The 19,306-nt window shown below is 33.6% G+C and overlaps 1 protein-coding gene across 1 annotated transcript; it reads left to right on the top strand.

The window, feature by feature from the left end:
* The first annotated feature begins 618 nt into the window (after positions 1 to 618).
* Positions 619 to 11,798, top strand: LOC132303883 (pre-mRNA-splicing factor ATP-dependent RNA helicase DEAH7-like). The gene is made up of 13 exons (XM_059801328.1): positions 619 to 985; positions 1,739 to 1,915; positions 2,044 to 2,195; positions 2,391 to 2,488; positions 3,023 to 3,131; positions 7,154 to 7,331; positions 7,452 to 7,681; positions 7,788 to 7,964; positions 8,655 to 8,726; positions 8,816 to 8,992; positions 9,650 to 9,711; positions 9,802 to 9,954; positions 10,042 to 11,798. Exons 1-13 carry the CDS (start codon positions 799 to 801, stop codon positions 11,633 to 11,635), a joined length of 3,366 nt encoding a protein of 1,121 aa, XP_059657311.1. The 5' UTR covers positions 619 to 798; the 3' UTR covers positions 11,636 to 11,798.
* Positions 11,799 to 19,306: the final 7,508 nt, after the last annotated feature.

Raw genomic sequence — 19,306 nt, 5'->3', positions numbered from 1 at the left:
AACCCCATAACAACACCATATATATATATATATATATTATATGTGGATTATACTTTCAATCTTCTGATCTATAAGCTATAGAAATTTCTGCAATTGCTAATTGGTGTCTTTTTGCCATTTAAAAGCTGATTTTTTTTTTTTGGGTAACTGATACATGCTTTAGGGTGTGTTTGGATAATATTAATTACGATAAAAAAGAAAAGAAAAGAAAGGATAGTTTAGTGAGAAAAGAAAAGAAAAAAAACAAAGGATAATAATAATTTATATTTATGTTTGGATAGACAGGGGAGAAAAGAAAAGAAATGATAGTTATTTTTGTTTGGATAAGATAGAGGAGAAAAAAGAAAAGAAAGGATAATAGACAAATTACTTTTTTATCCTTTCATAACCACAGGACTTGAATGGAATAATAAATCTTTGTATTGATTTGTGGAGGCTAATTTTAGTATTATCAAAATATCACTAAAATCACTATCATTTCTCTGCCTATCTCTCCTTATTTTCTAAAAATTGAGGAGAAAACAAATGAAAAATAGTGAGAGATAACTATCCCTCCCTATCCCTCCGCTTAACTTACCCAAACACATACTACACTATCTTGTCTTTTCTTTTCTTTTCTCTCCCTGTCCCTCCCAATCAACCCTACCAAACACACCTAGAGATTTTTTTTGACGTAATTTCAATAGAACTAGTCCGCTGCGAGTCAGTGTGTGTGTGTGTGTGTTTTTTTGAGTCAATCTTGAATTTTTTTTTTCAAATAGGCACTTTCTGGTAATTGAATCGGAACTGGGTGTCACTATGTATGACCATGGTAGGGTGAGAAGCGATTCCAGGGGTGACTCAAGAAGTGAAAGCAGGAAGAGACGTAGTGACAGCAAAGAACAGAACCATGGAAGAGTATCACGTGGTCGGCATGAAAAAGAGTATAACGGAGAATATGGAAGAAGACAAAGTAGATCTGAAGGTTCGAGGAGGAGGACACCTGGTATGTGTTTCTTTTTGTCATTTTTGACATATTTGATCTTGTTTTCCAAGATGTTTTTTCTTAAAGATAAATCGTGGAAATATGCTCAGAAATTGTTGTTAGAAATTTTTATAAGAAAAAATCTTTAAAGTCTAGATTGTTTTGGCTGTATTAATCTGATTTGCTGGCTACATCAGTTTTTGGTTTTAAATAACAGTTTGATTGAGTTAAAATGCATTAGCAAAGAAACAACTAAAACATGATGAGGCACTGTTTGATTATATTTTGAAAGGTGCGTTTGGAGTCGAGATAATTTTTCTTTCTTTCTTGAGAACCTTTTCCTTCTTTTCCCATTTATTTATTTGGGGGTTGGGGGTTGGAGGAGGGTGATGTGTTGTAAGCATACAACATTCTTTGTACCAAAATTTTCTAATCTTAATAATTTTAGTTTGTTGTAATTATAAAAAGCAGCACGAATGGTCTGAACAAACATGACCTTACGAAATGCTTTAAATTAATTTTCCCATATTCCGCCCTTCCCTCCCTTTGCAAAATTCAGAATCAACAAGAACTGGTTCTCAGATCATTTTATTTTTAATTTTCTATTGATTTTAGAGCTCACAATTTCTGAAACTTTCTAATATACCCAAACAAGCCCCTTATTTTCACATCTTGTTCACTTAAATCATTGAACTTGTACTTGAAAGAATATGTTTTCATTCATTGTCCATAATTTTTATTGATTGCATATACTAAAATCTGCAAAACTTGCAGGCAGATCTGACTCGGATGATGGGAGATGGGAATGGGAAGATGCACCACGTCGGGATAGCGACTCTAATAATGCCAGCAGACGCCATCAACCTTCACCATCTCCAATGTTTGTTGGCGCCTCTCCTGACGCACGATTGGTATCTCCATGGTTGGGTGACCATACACCAAATTCTGATGGTATGTCAATGAATATGTGATATTTTTTTCAAGTTACATGTTTTTAAAATTGACTGGTTACTGTTTGTTCCTTTGTTTTTTTTAAAATTCTAATTTGTGGACATAATATTCTATACACTGTATATCAGCTCTTGCTGCTTTTCCCTGGGATAGCATCTCTCCTTCTCCAGTTCCGATACGGGCTTCTGGGTCCTCAGTTCTATCTTCAAGTTCTCGATATGGAGGAAGATCTCGTTCTCACAACCTTCATTTTTCTGCAGAAAGTTTGCAACCGTTGGAGGTACTTTATTTCCCACTTCGTTCAAATTATGTTTTCCTTAAAATTTTATGAAAAAATGAAGGTACACATCTTTTTTAGATTTGAGGCCAAGGTTGAACGTGGACTATCATGCTTGTGTTTATGTATCTCTATTTTATTTATTAGCGATCGACCAAGTCAATGTCTTTATTTTCCCTTTTTCTTTTTCATATATAGGATGGAGATGCTGATAAGAGCTATTCATCTAAAGATCACAATCAAGAGATCACTGAAAGTATACGCTTAGAGATGGAATACAATTCCGACCGTGCGTGGTAATTTTATTTAAAAATTGTCATCCAATACTGTTAATATATATATATATATATATATATATATTATAAGTATCCAATTTGTTAATATCAGTGCAAATTGTTCTTAATTGACAGGTTATAACTAATAAAAAAAATATTGACAGGCTATAACTGTTTGCAATTTACATGATGTCAATTATTTATGATGTACCTATTCAAGGGATGACTATGTTTTAAAATTTTCGTAGATAGAAAAGCCTAGATAGTATTAATTCCATAAGTCGTGGTATAATTACGTTGATTGTGCTCAATATGCAGTTTTTGCTCCTCTGTTTTTGGGTAATTTTCCCAAACTCCTTTTTGAGTTTGGTAAATGTTAACCGACATCAATTTTTTAACTCATCTCTCCATACTCCTTTGATTATCAGCTCCTGAGGCATTGTTGTGTTGTTGATCAGTATCCCCCTACTGGTGTATAATTGCATGAGAATATTTCTATCACAGAATTAGGTGCCTTTTCATTATTCTTTAAACAATATGACTGTCATTGTATAGGTATGATAGACAAGAAGGCAATACAATGTTTGATGCGGATAGCTCATCATTTTATCTTGGTGACGGGGCTTCATTCCAAAGGAAAGAGGCAGAATTGGCCAAAAGACTGGTATGTGTAGAAATGTTTATAATATTGTTTTCCTGTGGCAACATATTTACACCATAAGCACCATATGTAACTATTTATTGTGAGGATAATCCTGGTGGGTGCACATGTTGTGTTAATACTTGAGTATTGTGTTTTCTGTTTTGTTAAATTGTCATCATTGTGTCAAACTACACATTTTTCATTATTGATTTGAGTATTAAGGCTGTTTATTAGAGCATCCATGAGTTTTGTTAATGTGTCTATTTAAGTAGAGAAATTCTTGCTATTCCGGTCCTGTTAAGTAATACTTGTACTAATGATGTTTTAATAAAAGTAACCGATGATCTTGAATCTCTATGAACTTCCATGACTGATCATATAGGGAGGCCAAAGTTTGTAAAGGATGTGAAGTTCAGAAAATTCATTCCTTAATGAAAACAATTTTGTTTTGTGGATGATTGAGACTTGAAATGGTTACAAACTGTTCCTGGGACTTTATGGTCATGAACAAATTGACTATTTGACTACCCATAATGTGCAGTGTCTGCTTGTGCTTTGTCCTTGTAACCTACATTGCTGTTTGACCTGGAGAAGTAAACTTGGAAGTTTGGCTGAGCGTCCTAGTATCGAAGTCCTTTCAAAAGGCAATTTTTATAAGAAATTCCATCTAAAGGAATTTAATAGGGAAAAGATGTTTTTAGAGTAATTGTCACCTGACAATATTACCCATTAATAGTATATGGCACACTACAAAAGAAACCCAGTTTCAATACAACCAATATCTTTTTATGTTCTTTGTACCCAACCTGAACCTACTCTATGAAAATGTCACTAAAACTCACTTGTAACCATGAAAAATGAATTAAGTAAACACAAATTGTGCTAATAACATTGGACTTATGATCAATTATGTAAAATTCTTATCCTTTAACTTGTATCTTTACATACATAGTGACAAAAGAGGGGTAACACTACTAGCAGATGGGGGCACAATGGGTTACCCAAACATAAAAAGGGCATTACCTAGTTCTAGTCCCACCATGGCAGGGTTATGGGGAGGGAGGTCTTGAGACAGAGGTATACATAAATGGGTTATGTATGTATGTATACGCGCGTGTGTTCATGTATCAAAATATATTAATCTGAGAAAAAGTAAATTGCAGCTACCCACCCTATTAGTCCAGATACCAAAATAAGAACAACAAATGGACATTTTTTGCTCTCATTGTATGTTCCATGGATCTCTGTTATAGCATTAGGTGTAGACCAGAAAATTGAAAATCCTCATGATTGTTGATGATTTTAACCAACAGCGAGGATAAAACTTTTACAAATATCTATTGAAAATGTTATTTATGATGCTGACTAAGATAATCAAAGCTCTAGCAGATACAGTATGGGAATTGTGACCAGCATGGTAAACAGCGACATCCCTGCAACTGTGTAATCCGAACTTCACCAAGAACTGTATGAACTTCAACAATTTTAATGTTTGAGCCACAGGAGGAGGAGGAGGGGCGTTGGTAGTGGCTGGAGATAGTGTTCAAAGTGGCGGTCTTTGTCTCGATAGATGTGAGATTTCACAATTGCTTATGGAAAGAGAACGTTGGAAGAAAGTGCACAGAGAAATATAAGACTTGTAAGTAAAGAAATAAGGTTAATATGGCAAATGTACAAAAATACACAGGAAAAATTGTAACTTTTGTATTTTTTACTTAAACGAGTCTTGCTCCACCTGAAGCCGTTCAAGCAAATTTTAGCAGCTTTTACTGACTGACTTTAGACTTTGATCCATAGGAGAAGGAGGAGAGTTGGTAGAGGCTGGAGATAGTGTTCAAACCGGTGGAGTCTGTTCAGCAGAGCTAAGGTTCCACCGCTGCTTATAAAGAGAGAACGTCGATGAGAGTGTATAGAGAAATATAAAACCTGTAGATAAGAAAAGAAATAAGGTTAATATGGCAAAAGAAAAAAAATGCACGGACAAAATTGTAACTTGTCTTTGTTTCGTAAATGAGTCTTGCTCCACTTGAAGTTGTTCAAGAAGCAAGTTGCAATTGCTCTTCCTGAACGGATTTTTGAACCATTGGATTTTTCTAGATGGTTTTTTCCAACCAAACACTTGCTATTATTGGGGAAGGACTTCTTGAGCTTAGTTACTAGGTAAAATATTCAAGGATTAAATAATTACTTGCAACCATATTTTTATTATTTTATTTTTTTTCCTAGTTGGTACTCACACACACTTGTCTCTTTTGAGACTTGAACCCCCGACCTCCCTTTGGGAAGTAAGAGGCTGATACCGCTAGGCCATTGGCCTGTTGGTGATTACTTGCAACCATAGCAAAGGGGGATAATTGTTTTTCTTTATTTTTTTTTTCACCAGGGCCGGGGATGTTGTAATCTCAGTCTGCCCAATGTCGAACTCCTTAAAATTGTAATGTTCCCCATGTGCATTAAAGTATGCTCGGCGTTTGATGACCCAGTATTCCTATTAGAGGGTGTTATAAGAGGTGGCCTAAACATAAACGTAACCTTTGGCATTATTTGCGCAAAATGGCTGCTTTAAGATTTGCATCCTCATTCTCATGCTTGGCTGTCCAAACATTTCACTATTGCACCAAGCTATAGGCCTAACTAATGGAACCTTTTATAATATATAATGGTAGATAGCTATTATTAAATTTTTTTATCCCGCTAGAAGTATGTAATGATCCTTATCCCCTAAAAGATATATATAGGAATTAAATTTACACTGCATCCAACAATTTTATACCTCTTCAAACTTAAAACTTTTTACAATATAAGGATTAAATGCATTTTAAAAATATTTACTTCTCATAATAACAGAAGTTAAAATATGATACCGATATTTTGGGTGATTAATGGCATACATTCTATTTTTTTGGAAATATAAAAACTAGATATATTCGGTTGTTTTCTTTCTAAAAGTAACTCTGACCCTAATACATAAAAACTAGGATAACTCAATTCTTTTTTTGGTTAAGCAAAATTAATTCAATATTTTTCTTTTTGACATTAGAAAGTAAAATGAGAAAACAAATTTAAGGATATGACACCTTCATCATATCCTCAAAAGAAAATTAATTCAGTTTTGTAATATAATTTTTTTTTTTTAAAAGAAGAAGACAGTTTTGAGGTTAGCTACTTTGTTCAGGAAGGGGAAAAGGACACAGTACTGCATCCCAAGCCCTGCCCTTGTGGGATAGAAGTGTTTCTTCCTAGATCCACCATTGCCATGGGGCTTAATTGAAATTTTCTACTTTCTGCTAAAATATTAGAGAGTTTTTATATAAGCATTTAATGGAGTTGAAAATACAAACGGACTTTCTTTTTAAATCAGAATGTAGAATACTTACTCTTAGCTAATTTTGAAGGTACAAGTGGCAAATAGTGGTAGATATTGAGCATGTATTACGTTCTAATAAACTAGTTTTCCATCCATTCACCACATTTATTATGTTTATGCAGCAGGTGCTTATCACGTTTTCATCGTGGAACAGAATGTAGACTTGCATCTTGAAATTCATTAAGAAACACCTCCTCTGAAATATTTTTTGGAGTGTGTAAAGCTTTCTCAATCCTTGTAGTTAATTTAGCAAATAGGCCAAGGAAGGGGATTCACTATTTTGTTACATTGCATTTATGATTTATGTTTTATTGAGTGCTGACCTAGTAGCGTTGTATTTGGTTTTGATAAATCAAAACAGTTATGTCATAGCCTCAAACCTGTATAACTCTTAAATTTTGGAAAATAAAGTAGATGTGCTCTATGGACCACTGATTTTTTATCTCATCTAAATGTGAGCAGAATAAAAATGTGAGCAGTTATTCAAAATATCACATGCAATAAAAATTCATAGATTTGTACATATGAGTGCCTGTTTTGTTTTATAAGTACATTGATCTTTATGAGTATCTTAGTATGTTTTGGATTAATATTTTATTATTGTGATTTTTAGATAAAATTACACCGACATTTTTACACGGCAACTCTTCAACTAATTGTGGTTTCTGAACTACAGGTCCGAAGGGATGGAACCAAGATGACACTTGCTCAGAGCAAAAAGTTGTCACAGCTCACAGCCGATAATATTCAGTGGGAGAATCAGCAGCTTATGAGTTCTGGAGCTGTTCAAGGTACTGTGGTGCAGACTGAATTTGATGACGAGGAAGAACGGAAAGTTATTCTTCTTGTTCACAGTAAGTACACTAAAGAGAATCTTTCAAACAATTGACAGAAAATGATGCGATCTATCCCCCCTGCAAAGATTTTTGCGATTTTTTTTTACCTAACGTTTCCACGATGGTTTCTTTCCATAGATTTAAAACCTCCTTTTCTTGATGGGAGGGTTGTTTTCACAATGCAAGCGGAGTCAATAATGCCATTAATAGATCCCACATCGGATATGGCTATAATATCACGCAAAGGATCTGCCCTGGTTCGGGAAATTCATGAAAAGCAAAGTCAGAACAAATCTCGTCAACATTTTTGGGAGCTTGCTGGCTCAAAACTTGGTGATATCCTCGGGGTTGAGAAAACAGCAGAACAGGTACAATACCTTCACCATTTAATAGAATTTATATATTTATTTACTTGGTCTATATTTAATTACAAATGTGTGGATCTGAAGCTTTTCTTTTAAATATTGGTTTTAGATTGATGCAGACACTGCTGTAGTGGGTGAAGATGGCGAAGTTGATTTCAAGGAAGATGCTAAGTTTGCACAGCACGTGAAGAAGGGCGAAGCAGTGAGTGATTTTGCAAAGTCAAAGACATTAGCACAGCAACGGCAGTATTTGCCCATATATTCTGTACGGGATGAGTTGTTGCAGGTCTGACACTTGTTCGTTTGTGTGCTTTCCTTCTTTTTAATATGAAAGCCTACCAATTTGCTTTTTTATAACTTTGCTCGAGTAATTCCATCTAGGACATCCTCTTTGTAATATTGAGGAATTTGTGGATCATATTCAGTTGGTCTAGTCTCATTGTTTGATTACTAAAAAAATTGGTTAGCCTTCACAAGACTGATTATCAAGTTCTGGCTATCTAATTCTATCAATTGTTTAGTAATATATATTTTTTACTTCTTTTATTATGGGAGGTTTTGGGGAAGGGGGTGTTTTAATTTTGAAGATTGGATTGTTGGTATCAAATGGTTTGTCTGATCAGTTCTTTGATCTTGTGGGTGGGAGGCCAAAGACTAGGAGTCTTAAACTAAACCACAAGATGTAGACTATTGAATCATAAATTTTGCTGTCTTTCCTTTGCAGCTGTTTCTGTAGTCTAAAGTCTTTTTTTCTTTTGTCCAAAGCAATATGATTGTGATCCTTGATTATATTCATAGCTTTATATTGTCCTCCTTCGGTGCTTAGTCCTTACTAGATGTGTTGGTTTAAGAAGTGATGGCATCACCGACTGTTCCTTGACTTTTCCTTTTTTGTTCATTGGCTATGCTATTTGGACAGTTCAAACCTTCTCTTTGCTGTTATATTCTAATTCAATTCCAACTTTCCATGGAATAGGTAGTTCGTGAAAATCAGGTGGTGGTGGTAGTTGGAGAAACTGGCTCTGGGAAGACAACACAATTAACTCAGGTTTTGCTATACTTATAATATTTATGACCAAGTAATGAGGTAGTAAGTATGATATGATCTCTAGTCTCATTTTTTGAAATTGTTGGCAGTATTTACATGAAGATGGCTACACGATAAATGGTATTGTGGGCTGCACCCAACCAAGACGTGTGGCAGCTATGAGTGTTGCCAAAAGAGTTAGTGAAGAGATGGAAACTGAGCTCGGTGATAAAGTTGGTTATGCCATTCGTTTTGAGGATGTGACTGGACCGAAAACCGTAATCAAGGTAACTACTAACTAGTGGTTTTGTTGGTTGAAACCTCGTTTTCATCCTTAATTAGCCATGGATTAGCTTGTTCGGCATTTCTAATAAGTTGTTTTGTGGTATATGTTGTCTGTTGATGGTGTCATTGTAATTTATGAAACTAGAGAAGGTTAAATTAAGTTGGAGATACGTAAAAATAGTTTTATTCTATAATTTAATATTAATACAGACTATGACCAAAATATATGGAGTCTAACTTTGTAAATTAAAAGTAGAAGTGAAGGTAGTGAAACTTTATAGTCAAGAGGTGCATAGGCTTTTCAGATTTCTTGGACCTGTCGCCTACGAGTATTGAGACTTTGAGAGTTTATGAAGGATGTTGCCGTAGAATTAGAGTAAGATGGATGAAATGGAAAATCAATTTGGAGCTTTGTTGCCATAGAATTAGAAATTTTCTTTGACTGATACCAAACTATTTGTCCTGGTCCAGTTTTTTTGTAAAGTATTTCCTTTTCGTAATTCCAATAGTGAGAAATTTTTTGTTCAGTTAACTAGGAAAAAAAAAAAATTTGTTTGTTCAGATGCTATTTGACTAATATATGAGACTTCATTTTGTTTATTACTTTTTCCCAATACAGACATTTGTTACAATGAGTATTTACAATTATTTTTTTACAGTACATGACTGATGGTGTGCTACTGCGTGAAACACTGAAAGATTCTGATCTTGACAAGTATCGGTATGACATTTTCATTTTAGTTTTTAAAATTGGAATATTAAGGTTATATATATGTTCTGCCTAAACAGGCATTGTTTACCAATGATGCAGTGTCATTGTGATGGATGAAGCACATGAGAGATCACTAAGCACCGACGTGCTTTTTGGGATACTCAAGAAAGTCGTTGCTAGGCGTCGTGATTTTAAGCTTATTGTGACTTCTGCAACTCTAAATGCTCAGAAATTCTCAGACTTTTTTGGAAGGTAAATGTTATTATTTGAAATTTTGAACTATGCTATTATTCACTGCATCCATGCACTTCACATGAGTAAATATTGATTTTGTTGCAGTGTACCAATTTTTCACATCCCTGGAAGAACATTCCCGGTGCAGATCTTGTATAGTAAAACACCATGTGAAGATTATGTTGAAGCTGCAGTGAAGCAGGCCATGACTATCCACATTACAAGTGCTCCAGGTGACATACTCATCTTCATGACTGGCCAAGATGAGATTGAGGCAACCTGTTATGCCCTTTCAGAGCGCATGGAGCAGCTCGTCTCCTCCACAAAGCAAGCAGTCTCTAAACTTTTGATTCTTCCCATATACTCCCAGCTGCCAGCTGATTTGCAGGCAAAAATATTCCAGAAAGCTGAAGAAGGGGCCCGCAAGTGCATTGTGGCTACCAACATTGCTGAGACATCCTTGACCGTTGATGGAATATACTATGTCATTGACACTGGTTATGGTAAAATGAAGGTGTACAACTCAACAATGGGAATGGATGCTCTCCAGGTTTTCCCCATTAGCCGTGCTGCTGCTGACCAGCGTGCTGGACGTGCTGGTAGAACTGGACCCGGCACTTGTTATAGACTTTATACTGAGAGTGCATACGGGAATGAAATGTTGCAAAGTCCCGTGCCAGAAATCCAGAGGACAAATCTGGGCAATGTGGTTTTGTTGCTGAAGTCTCTCAAAATTGAGAACTTGTTAGATTTTGACTTCATGGACCGTCCTCCACAGGATAACATCCTTAATTCCATGGACCAATTGTGGGTCTTAGGTGCTCTTAACAATGTGGGAAACCTAACTGATGTTGGTTGGAAAATGGTGGAGTTCCCATTGGATCCACCACTTGCTAAGATGCTCTTGGCGGGAGAGCAACTAGGCTGCATAGATGAGGTTTTGACAATTGTATCAATGCTTTCAGTGCCATCAGTATTCTTTAGGCCTAAGGACAGGGCGGAGGAGAGTGATGCTGCAAGGGAAAAGTTCTTTGTACCAGAATCTGACCACCTCACGCTATTAAATGTTTACCAGCAATGGAAATCTAATCAATACCGGGGTGATTGGTGCAATGATCATTTTTTGCATGTAAAAGGGTTACGGAGAGCAAGAGAGGTGAGATCCCAGCTACTCGATATTCTGAAAACACTGAAAATCCCACTCAAATCCTGTGGTCCTGATTGGGATATTGTGAGGCAGGCTATCTGTTCTGCATACTTTCACAATTCAGCAAGGCTTAAAGGTGTAGGGGAGTATGCTAATTGCCGGAATGGGATACCATGCCACTTGCACCCAAGCAGTGCTCTGTATGGTTTAGGTTACACCCCAGATTATGTGATTTATCATGAGTTGATCTTGACGACAAAGGAGTACATGCAGTGCGCAACATCTGTAGAGCCCCAGTGGTTGGCTGAGCTGGGTCCCATGTACTTTAAAGTGAAGGACTCAGATACATCAATGTTGGAGCACAAAAAGAAGCAGAAGCAAGAGAAAACGGCCATGGAAGAGGAGATGGAAAATTTGAGGAAGGTCCAAGCAGAGCTAGAGAAAGAGGACGAGGAGAAGGAGAAGAGGGCTAAGCAGCAGCAACTAGTCTCAATGCCCGGCTTGCGTCAAGACTCTACCACTTACCCCAGACCTAAAAGGTTTGGCTTGTAATTGTAATCTATGTTGTATCAAACAGGTTAGCAAGATATTTTCTTTTTAGTAAATAACAATTCTGTTGATACCTTTACTTCGGAAAGAATTTGTCTATTTTGACAAGAGTGTACAGTATACAGGTTAAAAGATGAGATAATATACAGTGTGACATTTTAGATCTTGTATTTTGTGTCTGCTGCGGGTATTCTAGTTGTTAAAAAATCCATTTTCCTGTTAGGTCCTAGTTAATACATTCCATGAGAATATACTTACTAAAGCCAATGCAGGTTTCTTCTGACTAGTCTGATTTGTGAATTTTATTGTGTATGGTTACTGGAAAAATTCTCCACGTTGATTAGATCATTAGATGGAAGTGTTTAAGTGAAACTTTATAACACGTATTACTAAAGCCAATGCTGGTTTCTTCTGACTATTTCTTTGTTTCTGTCACAATGGTGAAGAACAAAGTTTTGCTCGAGGAGGTCGGGGGTCCTATAGTGTCAAGTCTTCGCTCATGTTAGGTACACCATCTTCAAGAACTGCCCTCCTCTTTTTGGGCGTGTGTTGCAGGAACTTGCAATGAAGTTAAGGACCGTCTTCAAGAAATGTCCTCCTCTTTTAGGGTTTGAGTTAGACCATCTTTAAGGAATTCCCTCCTCTTTCTGGGGTGTATGTTGCAGGAACTTTCTATGAAGTTAAGGGCCATCTTCAAGAAATGCCCTCTTTTTGGTTGCAAGTTAAGGACCTGTCTTCGTGAAATGCCCTTCTCTTTTTGGGGTGAATATTGCAGGAACTTGCAATGAAGTTTTAAGGCAGCAGTCATTGCTTTCTCTGGAGCATTTTTCAGTTTTACCTTGAACAATCCATATGCTCTGATTTTCATTGAAAGTTCTGTGATTTTGGGAATCTATATAATATTGTGGAAACTGATATTTGGCATTCAAAAGATTTGAGTCAATGAAGTAGATGAGAGAGAAAAAGGATAAGATGGAATGAAAAAGTGCGCTCTACTTTGAACCTGCAAGAGTAGTTTTGGGTGTCTGAACATGATGGCGTTTACTTTGAAATTATTTAGTCAAGTTCTCAGGGTTATATAATTACGTGGAAACTATATTATATAGTTATGAAATATGTATGCTAAAAGTTTATGTAAAAAAGTGTCCTCGCTAAACCATTAGGTAGTTTCGTCCATGTCCCAATTGTAGGACCATTTTAAGGAAATATGAAAAGATGTAGATTTTATTTAATTTTTTTTAAATCCAACTAATTTCATCCAGAGGAGGTGTAGCAAATTAGGTCCATTTTTGTATGATTTTCAAGTTTGGCAACATGATTTTTTTGGTTCGAATCCCTCCCCTCCTCTTTGAGATGGAGATGTTATATCATTGAACTAGATGTCCTTTGATAAAAATAAATAATATATATACACATTCGACTATTCTTTTTAATCGGAGCTACAACTTAAAAGTAAGATATTTACAATAACTCACAAGCCACCCTTAAAACTATATGAATTCAATTTAAACTTGATGGACCTAGATCTATGGAGTCTCTTTTCATTGGCAAAATTGGCTATATATATATATATGATTTTTATCGTAAACTCTTAATCGAATCTTGTACTATTTTATATAATCTCGTATTATTCTTTTATTGAAATTTAAACTCCTGCACCTTTTTCAAAGTTGAAGGCAGCACTTTAACTGACAATTATGTTAATTCTCACAATTTTTTTTAAATATATGTGGTGGTAGATAACACCAAGAACAACATATTAAAACACTCAAAAATATAATAATAAATAAAAAAATAAATATTTTATTTTTTATTGTCAAGAAACTTACAAACCCGTGTATCTCTACGTAGAGATAAACTCGAATCCTCACCAAAACAGAAGTTTGATTACCTGGGCCAAAGCTATGTTTCCAATTCTTAGTCTATACAAAACCCAAAACCAGGCCCATAACTTGTGGCTTCCTAGCAACTAGCAAGTCCACATTTTCAAGTGCTAACTAGATTTTATTAATAAAATAGATACATAACCATTATGTGACTGTCCCAAAACCTCAATCTAATATCGCGGATTTAAAATAATTAGAGCAAAGCTTTAGCGATACTGTTTTGTCTCGCAGATATGTGGTTGTGTGAGTATATTTTTTACTAAAGAAAAAAATAAATTTAAAAAAAACTAAAGTTGAACTAGTCTATTACAAAGTTTGTAGATCGTCGAGGACTATAGTGTTAGAGTATACTTCCTAATATTCCAGAGTGAAAGGAGCGAGGGTTTGCTTATTCCTGTGTTTATCAGTGGTGGTATACAACTGGTTTACACGCTAATGAAGATCTTTATACTGGAGCTCTTATTCTATTAATTCTTTCTACCATATCTTTAATGGCAGGTTGGTTACACCCAGTATTTTGCGGTTCAAAAATGTGGAATATTTTTTCGACCATCATTTGTCAGGACTCTTTCTTCAACTTGGATATGGTATATAGTTCATGTCATTATTCCTGCATCTAGAGGAGAGTACGTTCGATAGAATAATTTATCAGATGTATCACCGTATCCTCAAGAGTTAGAACCACGTTTTACAGCTAAGTGGAATCTTTATGTACAAAACTCCTTTTCAAGTAGTCATTTATTTCGTACCTCCCAAGGAGCGAAAGTTGTCATTCTAATCCGTTTCGAGAGATTTCATCCACAAACATAAAATTTATGTCTGATTGATATGGCGCATCGTCATTTAGCGAAAATAATTATAAAGACAAAAATGCTAATATTATGTTTGAAAACACCAAACCAAAACTTTGAATTTAAAATTAAAAGAAGTTCAAGTCTTGTAGGTTAAAAAGGCCATTATTATTGAATGCTCTAGACTCCCACATACACCCTACACAAAGAAAGAAAAAATAAATAAAATAAAACTAGTGTAGAAAGAGCTTGTGAACTAGTGGTCTTGAGTGAAAAAAAAAATAATAATAAAAAAAATAAAAAAACACTAGTGGTCTTAAGTAATAGTGTTGTTGTTTTGGTTGACATGAAAGTTTGAGATGTCACTAACCAACTTAAAAGAGTGACAATAATGCATTTTATTTTGCAAGTGTGGGGCCCATTCGAAACCGTAAAATTCATCTCTGCTAGTACTGTGTCAAATTGTCAATAATTGTTGATGAATACACCACAATTATCTCATTAAAGCAAAGCCTTTCTTTTACATTTTTTTATTTTTATTTTTTTTAATGAGAGTGACATCTAAAAGGATCTTATTTGATAAATTCAAATGACTAATGACGTATGTATTGGATATTGACATTCAAAAAATTGTAATACAAATCAAACCAATTCCTAAAGTTCTCTCAGGTTTGTGTGAGAGAGTCGATATAAATTATTAAATCTTCTATAACATTTATAGAGCATTTTAATATAAAATTCGAGAAAGTATTTAATATTCTGGTGTACTTTTATGTCGTACATTGACAGGTAAAAACTCTTTCATTATTTATTTATTTATTTAGAATAGAGAATTGAAGGGTTTTCATTTTTATAAGTATGCAGGTATTTAATGCTACATTTATATAAAATTTTGATAATATAGAACCATTTTTCTTATTTTTTTCTTAACTTTAAGACTGATAAATTAATACACATTTCAAAACAAAGATAAATTTGAATTTATTTAAGACAGAAATTTATACTTTGCACATTCAAGATAATATTCTACAGTTACAATTGATTATTATTTCACATTCCAGATAATTTATACTCATGTCTTTCACATGTCCATTCTAAAAATATTTGATTTTAACAATGCTTTAGATAAATATCACAAAATCCACTCTTTCATGAAATTCTTTAGTAAAAGTTTATCGTTTTTCAGCAACAATTCTCCAGTTTTGCTTTGTTCTACAAGCCTCTCAAATCTTTCTTTTCAAGTTTTGTAGCTTTTCTAAGATGGTTGCAAGTCAAGTGCAGTAAAATCATCCATGATATAAAAACTTATATATATATATATATATATATGATTTAATAAAGTAGTTCAAAAAACAACAATATTTATAAATAAATTAATAACATAGTTTAAGAAACATTACAACATCTCCATCTTCAAAGAGGTGAGGAGGGTTCAAGTATGGACATGGGTTAAGTGCATGTGAGGAACATATCATTGAGCATTTGCCTTAGTGGTATAATCTTTCCATTTTCAAAGAGAAAGGGGGAGTGATTCGAGTCTCGGTGTGGACTAATGACATTTAAATTTTTGATGAGAGTTAAGATTACAAGTAACGACTTTTTTTTTTGATAACATATGAACCATTTAAACTTGGTTATCTTCACTAATTCAAATTCTCCAATTTAGATAAGTTGACCCACAAAGGTGTATTATTAATAATTATATATATATATATATAAATCAAGGGCTTTGGCAGGACCATTTTAAAATTTTCAAATGCATAGAAAAATTCAAACTCAATCTTCATATGGGCCCATTAAGATAAACCCGCCATTTCAATGTACAGTATTTTGCAAAGTTTGGGACGCCATAGTCCATTCCTAGTTTTGACTTCTCCTACTAAATTAGCCCAACTTAATAACAATAATAACAAAACTTCTCCTACTAAATAAGCCCAACATAATAATAATAATACAAAGAGATTTCAAATCACATTTGCTTTCAAATCACATTACATATTTTGACAAATTCGTTAGTCTGTTGCACGATGACCGACCGTGAGAAATCTTGTTTAGATGTTTATAGGATCACACTGATGTGTGTATACGAACTCTAATTGTTCTTTAGGTTTATATAATTTGGCTGGGAAAGCCCTTTGGGCACCATTATGCTATGTTTGGTTGGAGGGAAGGATTGAGGAGGGAGGGATAAGAGGAGGGGTGGATGAAGCTTTTCATGTTTGGTTGGAGGGAATGAAAGGAAGGGATGAAGGAAAAAGGAATGCAGTGAATAACTACCTACAAATATACATTTTTCAATCCTTTTCAAAAAAAAAAAAAAAAAGTGTATGTTTATCTTTTATTATTTTGTACAGTGAAGGGATATTGGTAATATAAATATATAAATGCTATTTCCCTTCTTTCCAATGAAACAATATATATATTACCTCATGTATCATTCCTACTATCCATTTCATTCAACCACCCAAAAAATAGGGGAGACACCTTTCCTTTCTTAGGATTCCTCATCCATCCCTCTCCCTATCATTTCCTTCCATTTTTTCAACCCTCCAGCCAAACGAAGCATTAGAGTGTGAAACAAAATACTCTCTTTGCAATTAGGGTTTGAGTGTACTAATCATCAAGTACCTCCCACAAACTATATATTCAAAGTCATTCATGAAGGCTAGGGGTGGCAATTTGTGTTTGCGGGTTATAATCGTGTCATGTTGATCTAAGAATATTATACTAAATAGCCCAACCCGAACACGACCCGTTTAATAATTGGAAACTCTCAACACTAACCCGATCTGTTTATTAAACGGGTTACACGTGTAACCCGTATAATAACTTGTTTAATAAAATTAAATATTTTATTATTTAAATTATTAATAATACTTAATCAAACATTAAATATTAGAAAAATATAAATTTCAATCCAACCAAATTATTAAATAATCTTTAGGGTAAAGTACAACTACACCCCCTGAGGCTTGGCAAAAGGACACTAAGAGGAAACTTACTTGTTTTTTAGATAAAGACACTCCTTGAAAGTTTAAAAATAGACAAAGACACTCCTTTACATGAAAAATTGACCAAATTACCCTTTGACCATTTAGGAGACTTTTTTAACTTTACAATTTAATAAATTGGACCAATCTACCCTGATAAATAATTTATGCATAAAAAAAAAATGTAAAAAAACAACTTTATATTGTTCACTTTTTATTTATTTACTTACTTTATAAATGTACCAACTTCTTAAAAATGTAGACGTCTAAAATGGTTTTTTGATTCAATACATATATTTTAAATAAATTATATTTTGTTATTACTTCTTTTCTTTTTCTTTTTTATTTTTAAATTAAGATGCTTAATTCTTTCATATAAAAAAATTAAACGAATCTCTTTTTCTTAAAAATAAAAAATATGGTACCAGTATAACTTTATGCATCTTAAATTATATATAAAATATTATGTATTTCCCAACATAAAAGAAAATAGGTACCAGTATAACTTTATGCATGCCTTTGTTTGTTTGTTTTTTTTTTTTTTTTCCCTTTGTTTTATTATTATTATTATTTTCCTTTTATGTTGGGAAATGCATAATATTTGATATATAATTTAAGATGCATAAAGTTATATTGGTACTATACTTTTTATTTTTAAAGAAAAGAGATTACTTTAATTTTTTTAGATTAAAGAATTAAGCATCTTAATTTAAAAATAACAAAGAAAACGAAAAGAAGTAATAACAAAATATAATTTATTTGAAATATATGTATTGGATCAAAAAATTATTTTAGACGTCTACATTTTTAAGAAGTTGGGACATTTATAAAGTAAATAACAAAAAAAAAACAAAAAAAGTGTGAACAATATAAAGTTTTTTTTACTGCATAAATTGTTCATGAGGGTAAATTGGTCTAATTTATTAAATTGTAAAGTTAAAAAAGTCTCTTAAACGGTCAAATGGTAATTTGGTCAAATTTTCATGTAAAGGGTGTCTTTGTTCATTTTTGAACTTTCAGGGGGTGTTTTTGTCCAAAAAATAGGTAAATTTTCTCTGAGTGTCCTTCTGTCAAACCTTAGGGAGTATGGCTGTACTGTGATACCCCCCTAATTTTGGAACACGGATTGATCAAGTCCGCGCACAAAATCAAGGGATATCAAAACAATTTAAGTATTTAACAAGCACATAATACAAAGATGAATAATAAAGAATAAATAAACCGCTGAAGAAAACTAATAAATAAATATTACTTAATGATTCTCCAACAATTACAATTCGGAAATCCCATAACTCAAGGACCCCTTAAAACATTATCCAATAATCCAATACTATTTAAAAGTACACAAGATGAATAGACGAATGACAGTCTCCCAGCTGCGGATCCTCAACCTCGAGACTGGAACCTCTAATAACCTGAAAAATAAATCGTGGGTTAAACCCTACGAGCAAGTTCACTCTACCAGGCCTCTGAAAACCAATAAGCAGATCATCTCTGATCAAAACCAAACCTAATAAAGTTTTAACTTTAATAAAGCACGATATACATGTCTATATATAATTATATATACTATACTAATCACATCCATTAATAGGTTTATTAAATTTCCATACCTATTAAATAATTATTAAAATAATATTCATACCTAGACCAATCTACCATTTCATTTTATAAAAACTCCTTTGACCTTAATCCCATCCTAGTCAGTTGTCTAATCATTTAAACAACAAATTATAATAAAAGAAATACTCTATTTAATCCCAACCCGATAATGATTTTAATTGTTTAAATCACATATCCAAAATCCAAGTTTTGACAAATCATCCACGTCTTCCCCAATATTATTTTATTAATGTAAAATAATACACTAACCAGTAAGTACTAAACTATTCTCATTTAAGAATATCTAACCCTAATCCAATCCATACATACAACAACCATAGATGATATTTTAATCATCTAACACATAATAACGTAATTATGCTTTGGCAAATCAACCATGCCGTT

This window comes from Cornus florida, unplaced genomic scaffold (genome assembly GCF_030987335.1).
Source record: "Cornus florida cultivar Cherokee Brave unplaced genomic scaffold, ASM3098733v1 CherokeeBrave_3.0.0_Hap2_Chr04, whole genome shotgun sequence".
NCBI lineage: Eukaryota > Viridiplantae > Streptophyta > Magnoliopsida > Cornales > Cornaceae > Cornus > Cornus florida.
The sequence above is the reverse complement of the archived record's forward strand: the minus strand, read 5'-3'. Positions and strand labels throughout refer to the sequence as shown.